This window comes from Felis catus, chromosome B4 (assembly GCF_018350175.1).
Source record: "Felis catus isolate Fca126 chromosome B4, F.catus_Fca126_mat1.0, whole genome shotgun sequence".
NCBI classification, from domain to species: Eukaryota; Metazoa; Chordata; class Mammalia; order Carnivora; family Felidae; genus Felis; species Felis catus.
Window position 1 is genome coordinate 30,183,216 of NC_058374.1, and position 25,133 is coordinate 30,208,348.

General features: G+C 37.8%; 1 protein-coding gene across 1 annotated transcript in view; it reads left to right on the plus strand.

The window, feature by feature from the left end:
- The window catches only part of CCDC7 (coiled-coil domain containing 7), a 407,709-nt gene that overhangs the window by 376,913 nt on the left and 5,663 nt on the right, over positions 1-25,133 (plus strand). Inside the window, 1 exon segment of the mRNA XM_045062653.1 lies at positions 6,098-6,220. Coding sequence (XP_044918588.1) covers positions 6,098-6,220 — 123 coding nt within the window.

Below are 25,133 nucleotides of genomic sequence, written 5' to 3' on the forward strand. Positions count from 1 at the left end.
GTGGAGAAACGGGAACCTTCTTGCACTGTTGGTGGGAATGCAAATTGGTGCAGCCACTCTGGAAAACAGTGTGGAGGTTCCTCAGAAAATTAAAAATAGACCTACCCTATGACCCAGCAATAGCACTGCTAGGAATTTGCCCAAGGGATACAGGAGTACTGATGCATAGGGGCACTTGTACCCCAATGTTTATAGCAGCACTCTCAACAATAGCCAAATTATGGAAAGAGCCTAAATGTCCATCAACTGATGAATGGATAAAGAAATTGTGGTTTATATACACAATGGAGTACTATGTGGCAATGAGAAAGAATGAAATATGGCCCTTTGTAGCAACGTGGATGGAACTGGAGAGTGTGATGCTAAGTGAAATAAGCCATACAGAGAAAGACAGATACCATATGTTTTCACTCTTATGTGGATCTGAGAAACATAACAGAAATCCATGGGGGAGGGGAAGGGAAAAAAAAGAGGTTAGAGTGGGAGAGAGCCAAAGCATAAGAGACTCTTAAAAACTGAGAACAAACTGAGGGTTGATGGGTGGTGGGAGGGAGGGGAGGGTGGGTGATGGGTATTGGGACCAGCACCTTTTGGGATGAGCCCTGGGTGTTGTAAGGAAACCAATTTGACAATAAATTTCATATATTGAAAAAAAATGAATTGTTGGTGGGAATGCAAGCTTGTGCAGCCACTCTGGAAAACAGTATGGAGGTTCCTCAAAAAAATAAAAATAGAACTATCCTATGACCCAGCAATTGCACTACTAGGTATTTATCCATGGGATACAGGTGTGCTGTTTTGAAGGGACACATGCACCCCCAGGTTTGTGCAGCACTGTCAACAATAGCTAAAGTTTGGAAAAAGCCCAAATGTCCATCGATGGATTAATGGATAAAGAAGATGTGGTATACAATGGAGTATTATTTGGAAATCAAAAAGAATGAAATCTTGCCATTTGCAACTACATGGATGGAACTGGAGGGTAGTATGCTAAGAGAAATTAGGCAGTCAGAGAAAGACAGAAAGCATGTGACTTCACTCATATGAGGACTTTAGGAGACAAAACATATGAACATAAGGGAAGGGAAACAAAAATAATACAAAAACAGGGAGGGGGACAAAGCAGAAGAGACTCAAAATTATGGAGAACAAACTGAGGGTTACTGGAGGGGTTGTGGGAGGGAGGATGGGCTAAATGGGTAAGGGGCACTAAGGAATCTACTCCTGAAATAATTGTTTCACTATATGCTAACTAATTTGGATGTAAATTTTTAAAAATAAAAATAAATAAAAATAAAAATAAGTGTGTACTCTACACTAGGAAGTTCAGGAAGGAGAGTTTTCAGAAAGCATTAAAGCAGTGAGAGGTCATAGTGAAGGAGGGAAATTGTGATTCTTACTAGATCATAAATTTCTCTAGGACATACCTTCCCCACCCCCACCCCCACCCAGTTTTTAATCCTATCCACTATGAAATGCTCTTAATGCCTCTGTGCTTATTTAAGAATCTCTTGGTCCAGTTCAAATGGACAATTAATTCTTACTTATACAAATTGCAGAAACAACCAAAGAAGCCTCAGATGTATCTACTAATATCCCCATTTCTCACTGCTGTATGTCATTTTATTTTTGCAAAATGTAGTGAAAGTTGTTCTATCCAATCTTATGCTTTGTGGTTCTTTTTGGTAAAGATACCCAGGCTGGTTGCCTCCTCTTCTTATGTTGCAGTGAATATATATTTGGGCAACAAAGATCAGAGTACAACCTTTAACAATTATTCATGGTCTCAGTCATTACAACAAAGCAAGGTCCCTATTATGGTGTCAGATTTATGATAAGTTTCCAACCTTTGATACTTGCTTTCCTATAACCATCTTTCATTCACAAAACATTAGGTATTTTATTTGATCCAAATCACCAATCCTAGTTATCTCCTTTTTAATTTAAATTCTTTTTTAATATCTTTCTTGTGTTTTTCCTCCTGTTTGACCTAGTTAGTAGTTTCTAAATCCAGCAAATGTTCAAATCCCATAAAAACTCAAATGAAGACACCATATGTTTTCACTCTTATGTGGATCCTGAGAAACTTAACAGAAACCCATGGGGGAGGGGAAGGAAAAAAAAAAGAGGTTAGAGTGGGAGAGAGCCAAAGCATAAGAGACTCTTAAAAACTGAGAACAAACTGAGGGTTTATGGGGGTGGGAGGGAGAGGAGGGTAGGTGATGGGTATTGAAGAGGGCGTCTTTTAGGATGAGCACTGGGTGTTGTATGGAAACCAATTTGACAATAAATTTCATATATTAAAAAAAACCTCAAATGAATTGGTATGCAATCTCAATGCAGGTACTACTGCAAATTTACTCATATTCCTTTCTCCAGCTACAAGGTGTATGCATAAGGGGAACTGATAGACACTTTTTTTAGACCACAGAATATCTTATTCTTCTACATCACTGATGCCTACTTAATTTACAATTATATAACCTAAAAATGGCATAAAATAGTCTTGAGAGAGTCAAAGAATTTCTGCCTCATAGTAACTTTTTCTGATGTGGGACTATGGTTTATAACTTGAACTATGAACAAAAATGTCATATTCCATCTCATTTGTATACTTCTACAGCATGAATGTCCTTTTAGTGTAAACTTGGAAGTTATAATATTAACATTAACTCTTCAAAATTATTTAAGTTTTTATAAAAAGATCACATTGTAGGGGTGCCTAGGTGGCTCAGTCAGTGCAGCATCTGATATTTGATTTCAGCTCAGGTCATGAACCCACGGTCATGGGATCTAGCCCCGTGTTGGGCTCCGCGCTGAGCATGGAGCTTACTTAAGATTCTCTCTCTCTCTCTCTCTCTCTCTCCCTCTCTCTCTCTCTCTCTCTCGTCTTCCCTCCCTCTGCCCCTCTCCCCCTTTCACATGCTCTCTCTCTTTTCTAAAAAAGAAAAATTAAAAATAGTTTTTTAAAAAAGATAGCCTTGTGTAGAAAAAGCACTGGTTAAGGGATTATTCAGTGTCAGTTGTGCCTCAGTTTTATCAGGTTTTCATCATCCTTTTTTCTTGATCAAATCCCTAAGCATTTCATTATAATGAGGCTTATATAATTGCTTTAGCCATGCAAATTCTATGAAATTTTTGATTGTACAATTCAGACATTGTGTTTTTCTCTTTTACTATAATAACAAATGCTAATTAAATTCATACCACACACACAAACAACCACACATTAATGTTTACCTTTTAAAGTGTTTGGGGATTTTTTTTTTTGTCTATAGAGACTGATGTAGGACACTTGACATATAATGTTGGAAGAGAAAAAATAATTGATAAAATCAAGACACAACATAAAAGTCACCCTGGTGACAAGTATTTTTCAAGTCTAATATTTATAGTTTATGTCTTTTTTTTTGGATTTTATTATGTATGGATCATTAATGACAACAGTAAGTATATATTATTACATGGGTAAAAATCTTCATGAATTCCCTCTTATAATTAATTAAACTTTAGCATTTGCTATCAATAGAAAATCAGCTAGATATTATTAATTTTAAAACTCATTCACTTAGAAAGTGAACCATAATATCCAGTGCTTTAGTGACCTTAGAATATACTCAGTGTAGTATTTCTCACTGCTAGTCTACTCACTTTCTGTTGCTGGTTTGGAAAGGTAAGTTGCTTTAAACTGGAAAAAACAGTAAAGGCTAGTTGATGAGTGTTATGAGAGGATTATAACAGTTATTTCATTAGTTAGCAATTCCCTGTACATAATTAAGTTGGTATGTGAAGTTACATGTCTATTAGAGTAGTTGTCTACTCACAGATTACACTACTGTTTCTAATCCTGGAGTAACACTATTAGATACGTTTCTCTCTGGTGCAAGAAATATTGTAGTCATGACTTTTGCAGAAACAATGCTGAAATATAGCATTTGGAAATAGTTGAATCTCAAATAATAAGCACCAAAATATGTGTTCTTGGTGAAATTTAAGATTAAGGCAAGATTTCTGAAACTTTGCTTTTGAATGCTTTATTTCATTATATCACACATTTCTTTCTTTTTTTTTTTTTTTTCAACGTTTATTTATTTTTGGGACAGAGAGAGACAGAGCATGAACGGGGGAGGGGCAGAGAGAGAGAGGGAGACACAGAATCGGAAACAGGCTCCAGGCTCTGAGCCATCAGCCCAGAGCCCGACGCGGGGCTCGAACTCACGGACCGCGAGATCGTGACCTGGCTGAAGTCGGACGCTTAACCGACTGCGCCACCCAGGCGCCCCGCACACATTTATTTCTGAAAAAGAACTAGTTAAAATAGTCAAATATCTTCTCCCACTCAGTATATTGCCTTTAATTTGTTGATTTTTTTTTGTTTTTGTTTGTTTGTTTGTTTTTGCTGTGCAGAAGAATTTTATTTTGATATAGTTACAATAGTTTATTTTTGCTCTCCCTTGCCTCAGGAGACATACCTAGAAAAATGTTGCCTCAGCCAATGTCAGAAACATTACTTCCTGAGCTCTCTTCTAGGATATTTGTGGTTTCAGCCTTCACATTTAAGTTTTTAATCCATTTTGAGTTCCATATGCCATGAGATGGATGGAGCTAGAGAATATAATGCTAAGTGGAAAAAGTCGGTCAGAGAAAGACAAAAACCATGTGATTCTACTTATGTGGAATGTAAGAAACAAAACAAATGAGCAATGGAAAAAAAAAAAGAGAAAGAGAAAGACAAACCAAGAAATAGATTCTTAACTACAGGGAACAAACTGATAGTTACCAGAGGGGAAGTATGTGGGGGATGGGTGAAATAGATGATGGGAATTAATGAGGCACTTGTGATGAGCACTGGGTGGTATATGGAATTGCCGAATCACTATATTTATTGTACACTTGAAAGTAACATAACATTGTATGGAAACTAACCGGAATTAAAATAAAATTTAAAAAATGAAGCAAATAAATTTTTTAATGTTTTATTTTTGTTTTTAAGAGAGAGAGAGAGAGAGAGAGAGAGAGCATGAGCGGGGGAAGGGCAGAGACTTTGGGCGGGGGGGGGGGGGGGGGCTGCGGGGAACAGAAGATCTAAAGCAGGCTCTGCACTGACAGCAGCAAACCCAATTCAGGGCTCAAACTCATGAACCTGAAATCATGACCTGAGCTGAAGTCAGATGCTCAAGTCACTGAGCCACCCAGGCACCCCACAAATAAAAATGACTAACTCAAACAGCTTATGACTAAGGCATTATAAAAATGAAACTGTTTGAATCAAGCAGTTAAATTTGTTTCGTGTTTTACTCTAGCAAATTTGATAAAGTATGAAGAGTAATTTTTCTGTCTTTAATTTTCAGACTATTTTTGTTTTGGTACTTTCAATTACTATTTTCTTCAATGTTCCTTATTATTAGGAGTCCTTGTCAATTTTAAATAATAACCTTTGGCAAAGCAATGAAGTACTCTTACCTACATTTAGTCAACTTAAAATACCATATCCTTTAAGAAAAAAATTTATTTAGCTAATTAATCTATGCTTATTTACTAATTGTGAATTTATAATTAAATGCTCTAAGCAAAATTTGGAAGAAATTGCTAAGAGGAAAGGAGTTAAAACAAGACTATAGCTCAAATATAGAAATGAATATTCATGTTTAAAGTAAAGTGAGTTTGGGTTAAAGGTCAAGATTAAGGAAGATGTTACCTAAAAGTACAGAACAAAAAAAGGGAGGGAAAATGAAAAAGTAGTTTATAGAAATTGGAATGATAGACAAGTGACCACTCAGATATGAAAAGAAGGGACCCCTGGGTGGTTCAGTCAGTTAAGTGTCTGACTCTTGATTTTGGCTAAGGTCATGATCTCAGGGTCATGAGATCCAGCCCCATGTAGAAGCCAGCTTGGGATTCTCTGTCTCCCTCTGTCTGCACTCCCCCACTTGTTCTCTCTCTATCCCTGTCCCTCTCTCAAAATAAATAAATAAACATTTAAAAATCTGAAAAGAAAAATTACAAATGCAAAAATAAAAACTAATACATGGAGACTAGGGAGTAGTATGCAAATATTTGCAATGTCTTTGTGAAATTTTTTTTCATTTTATTTTAGGTGTGAATTTATTCAAAAACAGATATATGTCCACACAACATCAAGAAGATTTTTTTAACAGTCACATTGCACCACGTAAATTCTCTACAAACAGGATCAGTTTTTCAACCTTTGACACTCAAGGTAAAAGATATAACAATGTAAAATAACTAATTACCTGGAATACTTTTTGCAGCATGATTTTTCATTTTACTTTTTATGAAATGTTTTAAGCATTCAGAAAGTATGTAAAACTAATACATAGTTTTTAAAAAAGTCATTCTAATGGTTCCTACTCTGTGTTGTTATAATCCCATTCCCTTCTCTCCCAGCTTTCACATCTGCCACCATAAGCCATATATAATAATGATGTTCTATACCAGTACTTTCCAAAATACTTGATTATGCCCTCTTTTTTATTTCCCTTTATTGTGAAATTACCCACCTTGTCTTCTCCCCCACCTCCCACATTATTCCAGGACAATCCACTTTATAAAATTATGTACAACACACACACACACACACACACACACACACACACATTTTTAGCATAAATCTGCAAGTTAAATGCTTTTACTTCTTCTTTTTTTGTTTGTGTTGCTTTCCTGAGTATATTTTATGCCATCTCAGCAATAGTTTTTAAAATGCATTTTTAGGGGCACCTGGGTGGCTCAGTCGGTTAAGCGTCTGACGTCGCGGTTTGTGAGTTCAAGCCCAGCATTGGGCTCTGTGCTGACAGCTCAGAGCTTGGAGCCTGCTTCAGATTCTGTGTCTCCCTCTCTCTTTGCCCCTCCCCTACTCATGCTCTGTCTCTCTGTCTCTCAAAAATAAATGTTAAAAATTAAAAAAAAATAAAATGCATTTTTTAAATGTAGCATTTTAGTTAGAATTAGGTCATTAGGATAGCTAGTCTTCTGTACCACCTGCATCCAAAATTATATTCAGTATTTAATACCAAGATGTACCAAAATATTTTCATACAATCTAGTTTTGATACTTTCATGAAAATAAGATGAAGAATAAACATAAATTTCACAGTATGGGGCCATTACCCTAACATGCACTAAGGTTTTTATCTTTAGTGACTTGATCCCCCCCAGCTTTTGTTCATATTTGACAAATGTTAATGACTAGTTTAGAATTATGGCTTGAAATAAATAATGTCAACAGTATTTTATTTTCTCACTTACAAACTCTTGCTAAGCCTCTCAGCCTGTGGCTTCAGTTTAATTCTAGCCAATGAGTAAATAATATAAGCTTATACTTATTTGTTTAAATGAAAGTGTTCTGCAACAGCACGTTACTTTTAAAATCAGTAGGATTTGTAAAAAAAAATCTAATAAACTTTAACTGAATTAGTGAGGGGAAACCAATGGTTTATGCCTATAGTTCAGATTGTCAAAGATATCCTTATGGATGCATCCTTCTAAATTAGATTACATATTAAATACAAAAATGAGTATTCTGGTCCCAACTAAAACAGCATTTGGATAAAGGACAAAATTAAGGAAGATGCTGAGAATAAGAAACTCTATCCTTCTAACAAAAACTGTGTATGCCACCCTCTATAGCAGGTAAAAAACAGTGAAGGCTGTACTGCTAATTATTCTAATTTACATAGGAAAAGGAAGAAGAGCTTTTGTACATCTATATTTGCAAATACTAAAAGCACTACTGCATTAAAATGCTACAAAAGAAAAGAAAACCTTTCTCAATGAGAAGGGAGAAAGCTTTCTAAAAAGCACTTTGATATAATTAGATATATCAGAGAACTAAAAACAATAAGTGACATTTCCTGTAAAATATTTGGCAAGAGAGAAGGAGGATCACAGTGATGACATCAACATTGCAGGGGTTTTGTTTCTTTTTTTCTTTTTTTGCCATCTCCCCTCCCCTGTCCCACACAAGGAAAGCCAAGTTGATGATCATCCACAGATGAGAGACGTTTTGTTGAGCCCAGGAGTCCATGGAAGTAGTTCCAAGCACATTGTTGGAACAACAACAAAATCTGATATTGGATACATTGTAGAGGGCAAAAGGAACATTTTGACTTTACTGCACCACTCCTTCAGGACAGCCATACTTCATTATCAAGAGAGCCCTTTTCATCCCGGGATTTCTTGCATGGGAAAGAGTGAGAGCATGTGAGTAAGTACCCAGCTTCTTTAGGTATGCAGGATACTGTCAAAAAGACCCATTTCTCTCCTGTCTTATCCAGAGAACTGAGTCATAAGCTGCATGACCAGAGGGCAGAGAACGGCTGAGAGAACAGCAGCCAAGGCTCAGAACTAAATGTATAAAAGGATTGTGACTGCTAAGTGTGTCAAGGACTCAATCAGGAGGCCCACACATCAGCTGCTGAAAAAACCTCACCTGTGGATCCCCCACACCTGACCCACAGGCACCTCCAGCACTTCATGTGTCTCACCCACACAAACTCCACCCTGTGACTGGCTCCCTGTGCATGCTCCCAACCACAACAAGAGTGAGATTTGACAGACAGTGGACACCCACAAAAAGCAGACCTGGAAGAAACCATAAAGTTGAGCAGTCAGCACTGCCATAAGGAAAACAAAAAAAGGAGGACTTGAGCAACCAGCCTGTCTTTATAGCACAGAAACAAGGCTTAAGAATTCTCCCACAAAAGAGAGCAAAAGGTATGGAACAGGCATACCCATAGAAATGGTCTGAAAAAACTTAAGAAACCCTAGCAGGGCTGACAGAAGGGATTTCTCTCTGGAAGCCAGTCAATAAGCCTGGAGGGGGTGACTACTTTTAAAAATGTAATGACAGCAGAGAGCACATTTAGGAACATGAAAAATCAAGGAAACATGTTACCATGAAAGAAATACAATAATTTTCCAATAACTCAAAAAAAATGAGATTGGCAATTTGATAAAGAATTCAAAATAGCTGTTTTAAGGAATCTCAGTGAGCTACAAGAAAACACAGAAAGGGGCACCTGGGTGGCTCAGTTGGTTAAGCATCTGACTCTTGATTTCAGCTCAGATCATGATTTCACAGTCCTAAGATTGAGCTCCATGTTTGGAGGCTGGGGGGCTCTTTCTCTCTTAAGATTCTCTCTCTCCCTCTCCCTCTGCCCCTCCCCTGCTCACACACGTGTGTATGTGCTCTCAAAAAAAAAAAAGTTTAAAAAAACACAGAAAGGCATCTCAATGACAGCAGGCAAATAATATACAAAGAAAATGAGAAGTTTAATGGAGAAATAGAGATCATAAAAAGAATCAAACAGAAATTCCAGAGTTAGTAGCAAATCCAGCAGAAGACAGAATTTGTAAAGTAGAAGACAGTATTAAGATTATACAAAGAAGAGAAAATAAACGAATGAAGACTATATGCACTATGGAACACCAATAATCTGACTAATATATGGATGATTAGAATCCCAGAAGAAGAGGAGAGGGACAAAGCTTATGTAAAGAAATAATGGCTGAGAACTTCCCAAATCTAGGGAGATATTAGAATATCCAAGTTCACAAAAGTAATAAATCAGTGCAAAACTTCAATTCACAATAATATTGGCCAATACACATTATAATAAAACTGTCTAAAATCAAATACAATGAGAGAATTTTAAAGGCAGTAAGAGGAAAATATTTCTTGCATACATGGGAATCCTCTCAGGCATTAGAAGCAATGTCTGCAAAAACATTGCAGGCCAAAAAACAGTGGGATGATATATCAAAGTGTTGAAAAAAACAACTACCCAAAAAGAATACCAGGCAAAGTTGCCTACCAGAAATGAAGGTGAAATAAAACTCAAAAACAAAGAGAAGCTGAATTGGTTTATCACCACTGGAAAGGCCTTACAATAAATGCTGAAAGGAGTTCTTTAGGCTGAAATGAAAGGACACTAATTATGACATGAAAACATACAGTAAAATAGTAAAGACAAATATATAGTTAAATTCAGAAAACTCTAATGCTGCAGTATGGTAAAATATTAACCTTTTAACTGTAAAGGTTAAGGGGAAAAAGTATTGAAAATAACCACAGCTATAGTAATTTGTTAATGGATACACAAAATAAACAAAGGTAAATTATGACATCAAAAACATGAAAGGTAGAAGAGTGGCATACCAAAATTGTAACAAATGTCATTCCTGACTGTACTTCCTCAAAGAAGAAGAAAAACTAAAATCTATTCATGGACAGGACACCACTGAGAAAATCCTAGAACATTGGGGTGAAGGTGAAGCACCACTGTCTCCACATCATAGAGACCAAGACCAATTGCATTAGAAAGATAGGAAAAGTGGCTACACACTGACCATATTGCCTCTTCCCCATGCCCATTGGAGAACTACATTGAGAGATTTCCCCTGAGCCCCATTTCTCCAGTTGGAAAAGAGAGCCCAGGATGAACATTCAGCTCCTATAGCATTGTGTCACCTGTTGGGAGCCCCCACTCTGGTCTCACACCATGGGGATTGTGGGGTAATCCAGGGGACTTGGCCACTGGGAATCTGTGACAGGGAAGGGAGGAATTGCTTGCAAAAACCCGCACTCAGACCTTGGCAGATTGAGTTCCTACCTGTAGTACCAAAGTAGTATCCTTACCACAGGTTTGCTCATTTGCAGAGCCAAGACAGTGAAATAATCTCACCAGGGAACTTGGTGAGGAGCAGGTCTGTATGACTTGGGTTCCTAAAAGAGGAATCTTTCTAGCCCTGGAGCTTGGTCTACCACTGCCCAGAGAGGGGAGCTAAGTCATAGCATCGTTCACCATTGAGTATATCTCTTGCCCCACCTGACCAGGAAGACGGGTAAAACACCTGGAAGCTGTGTGGTTCAACACAAACTGAGCAGAAAATGACAGACAGAACTGATTATTTGCAGAGCAAAGCCAGTGGTAAATTTGGCCAGGGAACATGGGGAACAGTCATCTTGAGTCAAGATCGCAAAGATCTGGACTTGAAGTCAGTTTCCCTATTTTGCCTGGAAAAGGGAACTAATTTGTAGCCCCACCAACGACCATTCCCAGCCCATTCCAACTAGAAAACCTGATTGGGAACACTAGGAAGGCTGTTTGGAGCAGGTCTGCCCATTCTGCCTAGGCAAGGGAGCTCATTCATAAACCCTGCCCACTGCTGAGTGTAGCTCTTAGACCAACCTAACCAGAAAGCCTAGATAGAACAACAAGAGGCTCTGTAGCCCAGACACACTTGAACAGAGGATACAGCAGGCATAACTGGTCTTTGGCAGAGCAAAGCCAGTAGCATTATTTGGCCAGGGAAATGGGCACAATTTACTGGAGTCAAGACCACAAAAAAGACCCTTGCCACTTATGGAGCCAGTTCTGCTCCAGCCAGGCAGGGAGACTATTCTTTGTTAAAAACTCTATCAAAAAACAAAACAAACAAAAAAACACCAAAGCTATATCCAATCAATGAATTCAGTAAAGTTGCAGGGTGCAAAATTAACATGCAAAAGTCAGTAGCATTTCTATACTTTAACAACAAATTATCTGAAAAAGAAATAAAATGATCCCATTTACAATAGCATCAAAAAAATTAAATAGTTAAGAAAAAGTGTAACCCTGGAGGTAAAATACGTCCACACTAAAAACTACAAAACATTAATGAAAGAAACTGAAAAAAAAAAAAAAAGAAGAGTATCCCATGTTCATGAATTGGAAGAATTAATATTGTCAAAATATCCATACTACCCAAAGTCATCTATAGGTTCAACGCAATTCCTATTAAGATTCCAATGGCATTATTTTACAGTATTAGGGAAAACAACCCTAAAATTTATATAGAATCACAAAGATCCTAATTAGTCAAAGCAATCCTGAGAAAGAACAAAGCAAGAGGCATCACACTTCCTTATTTCAAGCTCTATTATAAAGCTATAGTAATGAAAACAGTTGGCATAAAAACAGATACACCAACCAAACAGAATTGAGAGCCAAGAAATTAACACATTCATATATGGCCAACTACTATTTGACAGAGGAGCCAAGAATACTCAAGGACACATGTAGGGTCAAAGTGAAGGAAAAAGATATTGGTGGAAACCAAATGAAAGCAACGTAGCTATACTTGTATCAGGCAAAATAGACTTAAATTCAGAAGCAGTAACAAGAAGACAGAATGATAATTATATATTTATAAAATTGCAAATTCATCAGGAGAATGTAACAATCATAAATTTTTATTCACCCAACATCAAACACCTAAATATATCCAGCAAGTATTAACAGATATGAAGGGAGAAATAGACAATAATATAATAATAGTATGAGAATTCAATACCTCACTTTCAACATCATACACCCATAGATCATCCAGACAGAAAATCAATAAGGAGACATTGAACTTGAGCTCTACTTTAAACCAAATAGACCTAACTGACATATAGAGAATTCCATACAATAGCAGCACAATACACATTCTCATATCCTCCCCAAATACACACACAGCAGTCTCCAGAAGAGGTCATATGATAAGTCATAAAACAAGTCTTAGACTATCTAAGAAGATTGAAAATTACCAAGAATTTTTTTCTGACTGCAGTGGTATGGAATGAAAAATCAATAACTGAGTGAAAACTAGTAGATTCACAGATATGTGTAAATTAAACAACACATTCCCAAACAACCAATCAAAGAACAAACAAAATGTAAAATGAATAAATAACTTGGAACAAATGAAAATAGAAATACAACCCACCAAAACTTAAGGATGAATCAAAAGCAGTTCTAAGAGGTAAGTTTATAGGGGTAAACATCTGCATTACAAAAAAAGGAAAGAAAGATATCAAGTAAAAAACTTTTTACCACAAGGAACTATAAAAGAAGAAAATGCTAAGCCCAAAGTTAGCACAAATAAAGAAATAGCAAAGATCAGAGTGGAAATAAAGATCATAAAAATAATAAAAAGATCAATGATGATAAGAAATGGGTTTTTTTGAAAAGGTAAAGAAAATTGACAAAACTTTAGCTAGACTAAGTATTTTTTCTACAAAAAGAAAGACTCAAAGGTCAGAAATGAAAGAGTAGACATTAAAATGATACTATAGGGTTCTGGCAAGATGGCGGCTTAGGAGGACGCTGGGCTCACCGCACGTCCTGCTGATCACCTAGATTCCACCTACACCTGCCTAAATAACCCAGAAAACCGCCAGAGGATTAGCAGAACGGAGTCGCTGGAGCCAAACGCAGACGAGAGGCCCACGGAAGAGGGTAGGAAGGGCGGCGAGGCGGTGCTCGCTCCACGGACTGGCGGGAGGGAGCCAGGGCGGAGGGGCGGCTCGCTGGCCAAGCAGAGCCCCCGAGTCTGGCTTGCAAAAGCGGAGGGGCCTGATGGACTGTGTTCCGACAACAAGCGCGACTTAGCGTCTGGGAGGTCATAAGTTAACAGCTCTGCTCGGAAAGCGGGAAGGCTGGAGGACAAAGGGAGGGAGAGCTGCTGAGCCCCCAGACGACAGAGCTCAGTTTGGCGGGGAACAAAGGTGCTCACCAACGCCATCTCCCCCACCCATCCCCCAGCCAAAATCCCAAAGAGAACCAGTTCCTGCCAGGGAACTTGCTCGCTCCGCGCAAACACCCAACTCTGAGCTTCTGCAGAGCCAAACCTCCCGCAGTGGATCTGACTCCCTCCCGCTGCCACAGGGCCCCTCCTGAAGTGGATCACCTAAGGAGAAGCGATCTAAGCCTGACCCTCCTGCCCCCGTGTACCTTGCCTACCCACCCCAGCTAATACACCAGATCCCCAGCATCACAAGCCTGGCAGTGTGCAAGTAGCCCAGACGGGCCACCCCACCCCACAGTGAATCCCGCCCCTAGGAGAGGGGAAGAGAAGGCACACACCAGTCGGACTGTGGCCCCAGCGGTAGGCTGGGGGCAGACATCAGGTCTGACTGCGGCCCCGCCCACCAACTCCAGTTATACACCACAGCACAGGGGAAGTGCCCTGCAGGTCCTCACCATGCCAGGGACTATCCAAAATGACCAAGCGGAAGAATTCCCCTCAGAAGAATCTCCAGGAAATAACAACAGCTAATGAGCTGATCAAAAAGGATTTAAATAATATAACAGAAAGAGAATTTAGAATAATAGTCATAAAATTAATCACTGGGCTTGAAAACAGTATACAGGACAGCAGAGAATCTCTTGCTACAGAGATCAAGGGACTAAGGAACAGTCACGAGGAGCTGAAAAACGCTTTAAACGAAATGCATAACAAAATGGAAACCACTACAGCTCGGCTTGAAGAGGCAGAGGAGAGAATAGGTGAACTAGAAGATAAAGTTATGGAAAAAGAGGAAGCTGAGAAAAAGAGAGATAAAAAAATCCAGGAGTATGAGGGGAAAATTAGAGAACTAAGTGATACACTAAAAAGAAATAATATACGCATAATTGGTATCCCAGAGGAGGAAGAGAGAAGGAAAGGTGCTGAAGGGGTACTTGAAGAAATAATAGCTGAGAACTTCCCTGAACTGGGGAAGGAAAAAGGCATTGAAATCCAAGAGGCACAGAGAACTCCCTTCAGACGTAACTTGAATCGATCTTCTGCACGACATATCATAGTGAAACTGGCAAAATACAAGGATAAAGAGAAAATTCTGAAAGCAACAAGGGGTAAACGTGCCCTCACATATAAAGGGAGACCTATAAGACTCGTGACTGATCTCTCTTTTGAAACCTGGCAGGCCAGAAAGAATTGGCACGAGATTTTCAGGGTGCTAGACAGAAAAAATATGCAGCCAAGAATCCTTTATCCAGCAAGTCTGTCATTTAGAATAGAAGGAGAGATAAAGGTCTTCCCAAACAAACAAAAACTGAAGGAATTTGTCACCACTAAACCAGCCCTACAAGAGATCCTAAGGGGGACCCTGTGAGACAAAGTCCCAGAGACATCACTACAAGCATAAAACATACAGACATCACAATGACTCTAAACCTGTATCTTTCTATAATAACACTGAATGTAAATGGATTAAATGCTCCAACCAAAAGACATAGGGTATCAGAATGGATAAAAAAAACAAGACCCATCTATTTGCTGTCTACAAGAGACTCATTTTAGACCTGAGGACACCTTCAGATTGAGAGTAAGGGGATAGAGAACTATTTATCATGCTACTGGAAGCCAAAAGAAAGCTGGAGTAGCCATACTTATATCAGACAAACTAGACTTTAAATTAAAGGCTGTAACAAGAGATGAAGAAGGACATTATATAATAGTTACAGGGTCTATCCATCAGGAAGAACTAACAATTATAAATGTCTATGCGCCGAATACCGGAGCCGCCAAATATATAAAACAATTACTCATAAACATAAGCAACCTTATTGATAAGAATGTGGTAATTGCAGGAGACTTTAACACCCCACTTACAGAATTGGATAGATCATCTAGACACACGGTCAATAAAGAAACAAGGGCCCTGAAAGATACATTGGATCAGATGGACTTGACAGATATATTTAGAACTCTACATCCCAAAGCAACAGAATATACTTTCTTCTCGAGTGCACATGGAACATTCTCCAAGATAGATCATATACTGGGTCACAAAACAGCCCTTCATAAGTTTACAAGAATTGAAATTATACCATGCATACTTTCAGATCACAATGCTATGAAGCTTGAAATCAACCACACGAAAAAGTCTGGAAAACCTCCAAAAGCATGGAGGTTAAAGAACACCCTACTAACGAATGAGTGGGTCAACCAGGCAATTAGAGAAGAAATTAAAAAATATATGGAAACAAACGAAAATGAAAATACAACAATCCAAACGCTTTGGGACGCAGCGAAGGCAGTCCTGAGAGGAAAATACATTGCAATCCAGGCCTATCTCAAGAAACAAGAAAAATCCCAAATACAAAATCTAACAGCACACCTAAAGGAACTAGAAGCAAAACAGCAAAGGCAGCCTAAACCCAGCAGAAGAAGAGAAATAATACAGATCAGAGCAGAAATAAACAATATACAATCTAAAAAAACTGTAGAGCAGATCAACGAAACCAAGAGTTGGTTTTTTGAAAAAATAAACAAAATTGACAAACCTCTAGCCAGGCTTCTCAAAAAGAAAAGGGAGATGACCCAAATAGATAAAATCATGAATGAAAATGGAATTATTACAACCAATCCCTCAGAGATACAAACAATTATCAGGGAATACTATGAAAAATTATATGCCAACAAATTGGACAACCTGGAAGAAATGGACAAATTCCTGAACACCCACACTCTTCCAAAACTCAACCAGGAGGAAATAGAAAGCTTGAACAGACCCATAACCAGCGAAGAAATTGAATCGGTTATCAAAAATCTCCCAACAAATAAGAGTCCAGGACCAGATGGCTTCCCAGGGGACTTCTACCAGACGTTTAAAGCAGAGATAATACCGATCCTTCTCAAGCTATTCCAAGAAATAGAAAGGGAAGGAAAACTTCCAGACTCCTTCTATGAAGCCAGTATTACTTTGATTCCTAAACCAGACAGAGACCCAGTAAAAAAAGAGAACTACAGGCCAATATCCCTGATGAATATGGATGCAAAAATTCTCAATAAGATACTAGCAAATCAAATTCAACGGCATATAAAAAGAATTATTCACCATGATCAAGTGGGATTCATTCCTGGGATGCAGGGCTGGTTCAACATTCGCAAATCAATCAACGTGATACATCACATTAACAAAAAAAAAGAGAAGAACCATATGATCCTGTCAATTGATGCAGAAAAGGCCTTTGACAAAATCCAGCACCATTTCTTAATAAAAACCCTTGAGAAAGTCGGGATAGAAGGAACATACTTACACATCATAAAAGCCATTTATGAAAAGCCCACAGCTAACATCATCCTCAATGGGGAAAAACTGAGAGCTTTTTCCCTGAGATCAGGAACACGACAGGGATGCCCACTCTCACCGCTGCTGTTTAACATAGTGCTGGAAGTTCTAGCATCAGCAATCAGACAACAAAAGGAAATCAAAGGCATCAAAATTGGCAAAGACGAAGTCAAGCTTTCGCTTTTTGCAGATGACATGATATTATACATGGAAAATCCGATAGACTCCACCAAAAGTCTGCTAGAACTGATACAGGAATTCAGCAAAGTTGTAGGATACAAAATCAATGTACAGAAATCAGTTGCATTCTTATACACTAACAATGAAGCAACAGAAAGACAAATAAAGAAACTGATCCCATTCACAATTGCACCAAGAAGCATAAAATACCTAGGAATAAATCTAACCAAAGATGTAAAGGATCTGTATGCTGAAAACTATAGAAAGCTTATGAAGGAATTGAAGAAGATTTAAAGAAATGGAAAGACATTCCCTGCTCATGGATTGGAAAAATAAATATTGTCAAAATGTCAATACTACCCAAAGCTATCTACACATTCAATGCAATCCCAATCAAAATTGCACCAGCATTCTTCTCGAAACTAGAACAAGCAATCCTAAAATTCATATGGAACCACAAAAGGCCCCGAATAGCCAAAGGAATTTTGAAGAAGAAGACCAAAGCAGGAGGCATCACGATCCTAGACTTTAGCCTCTACTACAAAGCTGTCATCATCAAGACAGCATGGTATTGGCACAAAAACAGACACATAGACCAATGGAATAGAATAGAAACCCCAGAACTAGACCCACAAACGTATGGCCAACTAACCTTTGACAAAGCAGGAAAGAACATCCAATGGAAAAAAGACAGCCTCTTTAACAAATGGTGCTGGGAGAACTGGACAGCAACATGCAGAAGGTTGAAACTAGACCGCTTTCTCACACCATTCACAAAAATAAACTCAAAATGGATAAAGGACCTGAATGTGAGACAGGAAACCATCAAAACCTTAGAGGAGAAAGCAGGAAAAGACCTCTCTGACCTCAGCCGTAGCAATCTCTTACTCGACACATCCCTAAAGGCAAGGGAATTAAAAGGAAAAGTGAATTACTGGGACCTTATGAAGATAAAAAGCTTCTGCACAGCAAAGGAAACAACCAACAAAACTAAAAGGCAACCAACGGAATGGGAAAAGATATTCGCAAATGACATATCAGACAAAGGGCTAGTATCCAAAATCTGTAAAGAGCTCACCAAACTCCACACCCGAAAAACAAATAACCCAGTGAAGAAATGGGCAGAAAACATGAATAGACACTTCTCTAAAGAAGACATCCGGATGGCCAACAGGCACATGAAAAGATGTTCAGCGTCGCTCCTTATCAGGGAAATACAAATCAAAACCACACTCAGGTATCACCTCACGCCAGTCAGAGTGGCCAAAATGAACAAATCAGGAGACTATAGATGCTGGAGAGGATGTGGAGAAATGGGAACCCTCTTGCACTGTTGGTGGGAATGCAAATTGGTGCAGCCGCTCTGGAAAGCAGTGTGGAGGTTCCTCAGAAAATTAAAAATAGACCTACCCTATGACCCAGCAATAGCACTGCTAGGAATTTATCCAAGGGATACAGGAGTACTGATGCATAGGGCCACTTGTACCCCAATGTTCATAGCAGCACTCTCAACAATAGCCAAATTATGGAAAGAGCCTAAATGTCCATCAACTGATGAATGGATAAAGAAATTGTGGTTTATATACACAATGGAGTACTACGTGGCAATGAGAAAAAACGAAATATGGCCTTTTGTAGCAACGTGGATGGAACTGGAGAGTGTGATGCTAAGTGAAATAAGCCATACAGAGAAAGACAGATACCATATGGTTTCACTCTTATGTGGATCCTGAGAAACTTAACAGGAACCCATGGGGGAGGGGAAGGAAAAAAAAAAAAGAGGTTAGAGTGGGAGAGAGCCAAAGCATAAGAGACTGTTAAAAACTGAGAACAAACTGAGGGTTGATGGGGGGTGGGAGGGAGGGGGGGGTGGGTGATGGGTATTGAGGAGGGCACTTTTTGGGATGAGCACTGGGTGTTGTATGGAAACCAATTTGTCAATAAATTTTATATATATATAAAAAAAATAAAAATAAAAAAAATAAAAGCAAAAAATAAAAAAATAAAAAAATAAAATGATACTATAGAGATTCAAAGATTATGAGATACAATGAATAATTATAAGCCAAAAAATTGTATAACCTAGAAGAAATGGATAAATTCCTAGAAACATATCATCTACAAAGACTGAATTGTAAAGAAATAGAAAATCTAAGTAGACCAATAATAATAATATTGAATCAGTAATCAAAAACCCCATCAAAGAAAAGTCCACACCTAGGTGGTTTCACTGGTGAATTCTACCAAACATTTAAAGAATAATTAATGCCAGTCTTTCTCAAACACTTCCCAAAAATTGAAGACAAAGACATTCTCTCATGCTCATTTTACAAGGTTAACATTACCCTCATACCAAAGGACACTACAAGAAAAGAAAATTATGACCCTGAGAAATAATATCCCTGATGAAAATTGAAGCAAAAATTCTCAAAAAAATTCCAGCAAAACAAAATCAACAGTACACTAAAAGGATAATATTCTGTGACCAATTGGGATTTATCCATTAGATGCAAAGATGGATCTACATACATCAATCATTATATGTGATACACCACATTAACAAAATGAGGTATAAATCACATGATCACCTCAATAAATTCAGAAAAGACATTTGACAAATTAACATCTTTTCATGATAAAAACTCTCCATAGGTATGGAAGGAACATATCTCAACATAATAAAGGTCATTTATGACAAGCGCACAGGTGAAAGATTGAAAGGTTTTCAGCTAAGATCAGGAAAAGGTGCCCATTCTCATCATTACTAGTCAACTTAGTACTGGAAATTTTAGAGCAATTAAGCAATAAAAAGAAATAAAAGGCATCCAAATAAGAAAAAGTGAAGTTTGTAAATTATATGATATTATATAGAGAAAATCCTAAAGATTCTACCATAAAAGTGTTAGGACTGATAAGTGAAGGCAGTAAAGTCGAAGGATACAAAATCAATATACAGAAATGAATTGCATTTCTATGCACTAAAAATGAAATATCTGAAATAGAAATAAGGAAAACAGTCTCATTCACAGTAACATCAAAACAAATAAGTATTCGGAATACTTTATTCAAAATAAATTATTTATTCTTAATAAATTTAAACAAGGTTGATAATAATCTAAGCATAACAACTATAACATTTTGATGAAAGAAATTGAAGAAGCACAAATAAATGGGATGATACCCTAGGTTTGTGGGTTGGAAGTTAATGTTTTTAAAATGTTTATACTATCCGGGGGACCTGGGTGGCTCAGTTGGTTGGGTGACTGACTTCAGCTCAGGTCATGATCTCACAGTTTATGAGTGCGAGCCCCACGTCAGGCTCTGTGCTGACAGCTCAGAGCCTGGAGCCTATTTCAGATTCTGTTTCTACCCCTCTCTCTACCCCTCCCCTGCTCATAATCTGTGTCTCTCTGTCTCTCAATAATAAATAAACATTTAAAAAATTTTAATGTTTATGCTATTCCAAAAAGTCATCTATAGATTCAATGCAATCTCTATTAATACTTCAATGGAATTTCTCTGAAAATAGAGAAAACTATCTTAAAATTTGTTTGGAACCACAAAAGACCCTGAAGAGCCAAAACAATCCTGAGAGAGAGCAAGCTAGAGGCATTACACTTCTTTATTTCAAACTATATTACAAAGCTATAATAATCAAAACAGGATAGTACTGACATAAAAACAGACCATATACCAAAGGAACAGAATCAAGAGCCTGGATAAATCTTCATATATATTAATATTTGACAGGGAGATAAGAATACTTAATGGGAAATAATAGTGTCTTAAGTGAATGATGTTGGAAAATTGGTTATCAATATGCAAGAACAAAACAACCATATTTTATATCATTAACAAAAATTAATTTGAAATAGATTAAAGATTTATGTGGGATCTGAAACCTCAATACTCCTAGAAGAAAACAGGTAAAAAGCTCCTTGACATATACGTTGGCAATGATATTTTTGACATTACACCAATAGCACAAGCAACAAAAACAAAAGCAGGTGGGACATCAAACTAAAATTTCTGCTCAGCAAAAGGAACCATCAACAAAATGAAAAGGCAACCTACAGAATGTGAGAAAATATTTGAAACCATCTATCTGATAATAACTTAAAACCCAAAGTATGTAAGGAACTCTTACAACTCAGTAGCAAAAAAAGGAGTAGGAGGGACAGGGGGGAGGAGAAGGAAAACCCTAAAACTAAACAATGCTATTATAAATGGTCAGAAAATGTAAATAGACATTTTTCAAAGAAGACATACAAAGAAGCCAATGGGTACATAAACAAGTGCTTGACATCACTAATCAAGGAAATGCAAATCAAAGCTACAATGAAATATCATTTCACACCTATTAGAATGGTTATCAGCAACAAGATAAATGATAAAAAAATGTTGGTGAACATGTAGGGAAATGGTAACATTTGCACATTGGTGGTGGGATTGTAAATTGGTGCAACTACTATGGAAAACAGTATAGATGTTCCTTCTAAGATTGGCATGTGGAAAAGCCCAATGTACAAGCAATTTTGAAGTCTCTGTTTGCATTTGTTAGCTTTTGTTCCATTTACTAAAGTTATATAGCCAAGATCAGAGTTTTATGAGAGGATATGAATACCAGTAGTCAAGAACACATCAAGGCCATTATTGGAACCAATCCACCATAGTATGTCCTCTGATTGCAAATATTCTTGATACCCCTCCCATGCAAAATACATGTGCTCTTCCCAAAACCCCACAAATTTGTATTAAAATTTTGCACTAGGGCCAAAGATCACTTTTTTTTATCTATAATCATTTTCAGAGGCAGCTCCTCTGATGTGACTCCCTGCAAAACACACACACACACACACACACAAATACAGTAACAATACAGGGATAGGCCCTTCAGTAGCCAGTCCTCTACAAAAAGGTGGCTCCCCCCCAAAAAAAACAAACACGCACATAGCAGTCAATGGTCCATACAGCATACAGTTAGGTTGCCTTTTCCATCATTCAATTATACTATATTTTAATTATATTGTAATTTTCTCAATAAAAATATGCATGCAAAAAAAGAAGAGAACCAGGGTATTGGGAGATCCTAGGATGAAATGCAGACTGGAACATATGGAACATACAAGTATATGACAATTGATGTCACCATCATGATAGCATAACATGTCCCTTCTTTCATGCCCCCATTCTCAACGACAAAAATTTGGCACCCATTCATGAACAAAAGTACAACTGAAGTTATGGGATCCAGCATCATACACCAAGGGACCTGGAAAAGCCTTGCCCACCTGTGCATCAGGTAATAGGCAGACAAACCTCCATCTTGGCTGTGGACTCTGAGGTAGCTCATGAATGGTTCCAACCCCTCTTGGCCACAGTCAGGGAGCATCTGAAAAACACCGACTTGACCAGTCACCCACAGACAAGAGAGCTTTGTGGAAGTCCTGGTTTCTAGATAAGAAATTCCATTACTTTGTTGGAGCAAAAAATAAGATTTTGGACACATTGGATTGGATAAGAAGAATAGTTTGACTCTGCCTGCATCACATGTCCCCCAACGTGGTACAGCTAAGGCCAAGTGAGACTTTCTCATTCCATGATTTCTCCCACTGTGAGGGAAGGGAGAATAGGTTAGTTGTGCAGGACACAAAGCATCCAGCATACTAAATTATGGGGTGAGAGGAGATCAGGAGAGTGGCAGATACGATTCTCAGAAAGCATTAAAGGGATATAGTTATGCTGTCTTGTGGATTCCCATCAGGAAATCCACCCATGAGATGCTGGGAAAGCCTCACTTGCAGATCCCCCCAACTAGTTGCAGGCATCCCCAGTAACAACCTTATCTCACCCACATCTCCCCCAACTCTGCAGCCAACTCCCTGTGCATGCTCCTGAGAGTGCTTTGTTGAACAGCTAGGAGCACTTGCAGAAAACAAGCCAGGTTCTGTGGGCTAGAGAAAAACTACAACTTGAGCTGTAGGGAAACAACTTGACCTTAGGGAAAACAAAAGGGAAACTAAACTGTCAACGCTTGGCCTGGTCTGTTGCAAGATCCAGAGAAAATATACAAGTTTAGGAATTCTGCCACAGGAGGGAGCAAGAAGTATGCAGCGGGGTTGTGCAGTCAAGATGGGAGAAAGCCTCTGGATTTCTAGCAGAGCTGATGAAAGGCAGTCCTTCCCTGAAGGCAGTTAGTAATGGAGAAGGTGACTACTACTTCAAATGTAAGACAGCAACACAAAACTCCAAGGTATATGAAAAATCAAGGAAACACGATACCACCAAAGGATTACAATAATCTTCCACTACCAAACCCAAAGACACAGAGATCTAAAATTTACCATATAAAGAATTCAAAATAGTGGTTTTATTATATAAATATATATGGGAAATAAATTATATATAAAAATATAATATATATTATTTGTATATAAAATATAATGTTCATAATAGAATTGAATATATATAATGGAATACTATTCAGCTATAAAAAAGGAAATCCTGCCATTTTCAGCAACATGGATGGACCTTGAAGGAATTATGTTAAAGTGAAACAAGTCACACAGAGAAAGACATACAATATGATCTCATTTATATGTGGAATCTAAAAAAAAAAAGCTGAACTCATGGAAACAGAGAATAGAATGGTGGTTACCAGAGGCTATAGGTTGGGGAAATGAGGAGATGTTGGTCAAAGAGTACAAACTTCCAAGTTAGAAGATGAATAAGTTCTGGATATTTAATGCACATCATGTACAAAACAGATGAACATAAAGGAAGGGAAGCAAAAGTAATATAAAAACAGGTAGGGGGACAAAACATAAAAGACTTTTTTTAAAAAAAATTTTTTTAACGTTTATTTATTTTTGGGACAGAGAGAGACAGAGCATGAACGGGGGAGGGGCAGAGAGAGGGAGACACAGAATCAGAAACAGGCTCCAGGCTCTGAGCCATCAGCCCAGAGCCTGACGCGGGGCTCGAACTCACGGACGGCGAGATCGTGACCTGGCTGAAGTCGGACGCTTAACCGACTGCGCCACCCAGGCGCCCCATAAGACTCTTAAATATAGAGAACAAACAGAGGGTTGCTGGAGGGGTTGTGGGAGGAAGGATGGGCTAAATGGGTAAGGGGCATCAAGGAATCTACTCCTGAAATCATTGTTGCACTATATGCTAACTTGGATGTAAATTAAACAATAAAATAAAATAAAATAAAATAAAATAAAATAAAATAAAATAAAATAAAATAAAATAAAATAATAAAATAAAATAAAATAAGTAAATAAATAAAGCACATCGTGATGATTATAGTTAACAATACTGTATTATATGCTTGAAAGTTGCTAGAAGAGTAAGTGTTAAATGTTCTCACTACAAAAAGATATGGTAATTATGTGATGTAATAGAGGAATTAGCTAATGCTATGGTAGTAATCATTTTGCAATAGATAACTGTGTCAAACCAACACATTGTACACCTTAAACTTATGCTATATTATATGTCAAACATATCTCAATAAAGCTTGAAAAAAACAATAAACGCATGACATAACCTTACTGAGAGAAGTAGAGAAAAATGAGTGCTCAAAGCAACTGGAAAAGAGTGCTTTGAGTGGATACTGTAAGGCTAAAGACACAAACAACTGCATAAATATTGTGCTCTAGTTGGTAAATGTGTTTCTCAGAGAGGTACAGATTAGCAACTATATATAAAAAAACACTTGAATAAGGCACAAATTGCATATCAGAAAATCTATCCCATCTTAATTGTATGAGTCAAGGATTTTAGATTTATCTAGGTATGCAGTCACCATCTTAATTCAGTTTTAGAATATTTTTGCCATTCCCACAGGATCCCTAATGATAGTTAAGTTAGTTCTCACTCCCCGTCCCAGGCAAACCACTAATCTGCTTTTGGTGCCTATCAATTTGCCTTTTCTGGATATTTCATATGAATGGAATCAAAGAATACATGGTGTTTTGTATGTAGCTTCTTTCAGTGAGCATGATTTTGAAGTTCACCCATATAGTAACATGCATCATTTTTA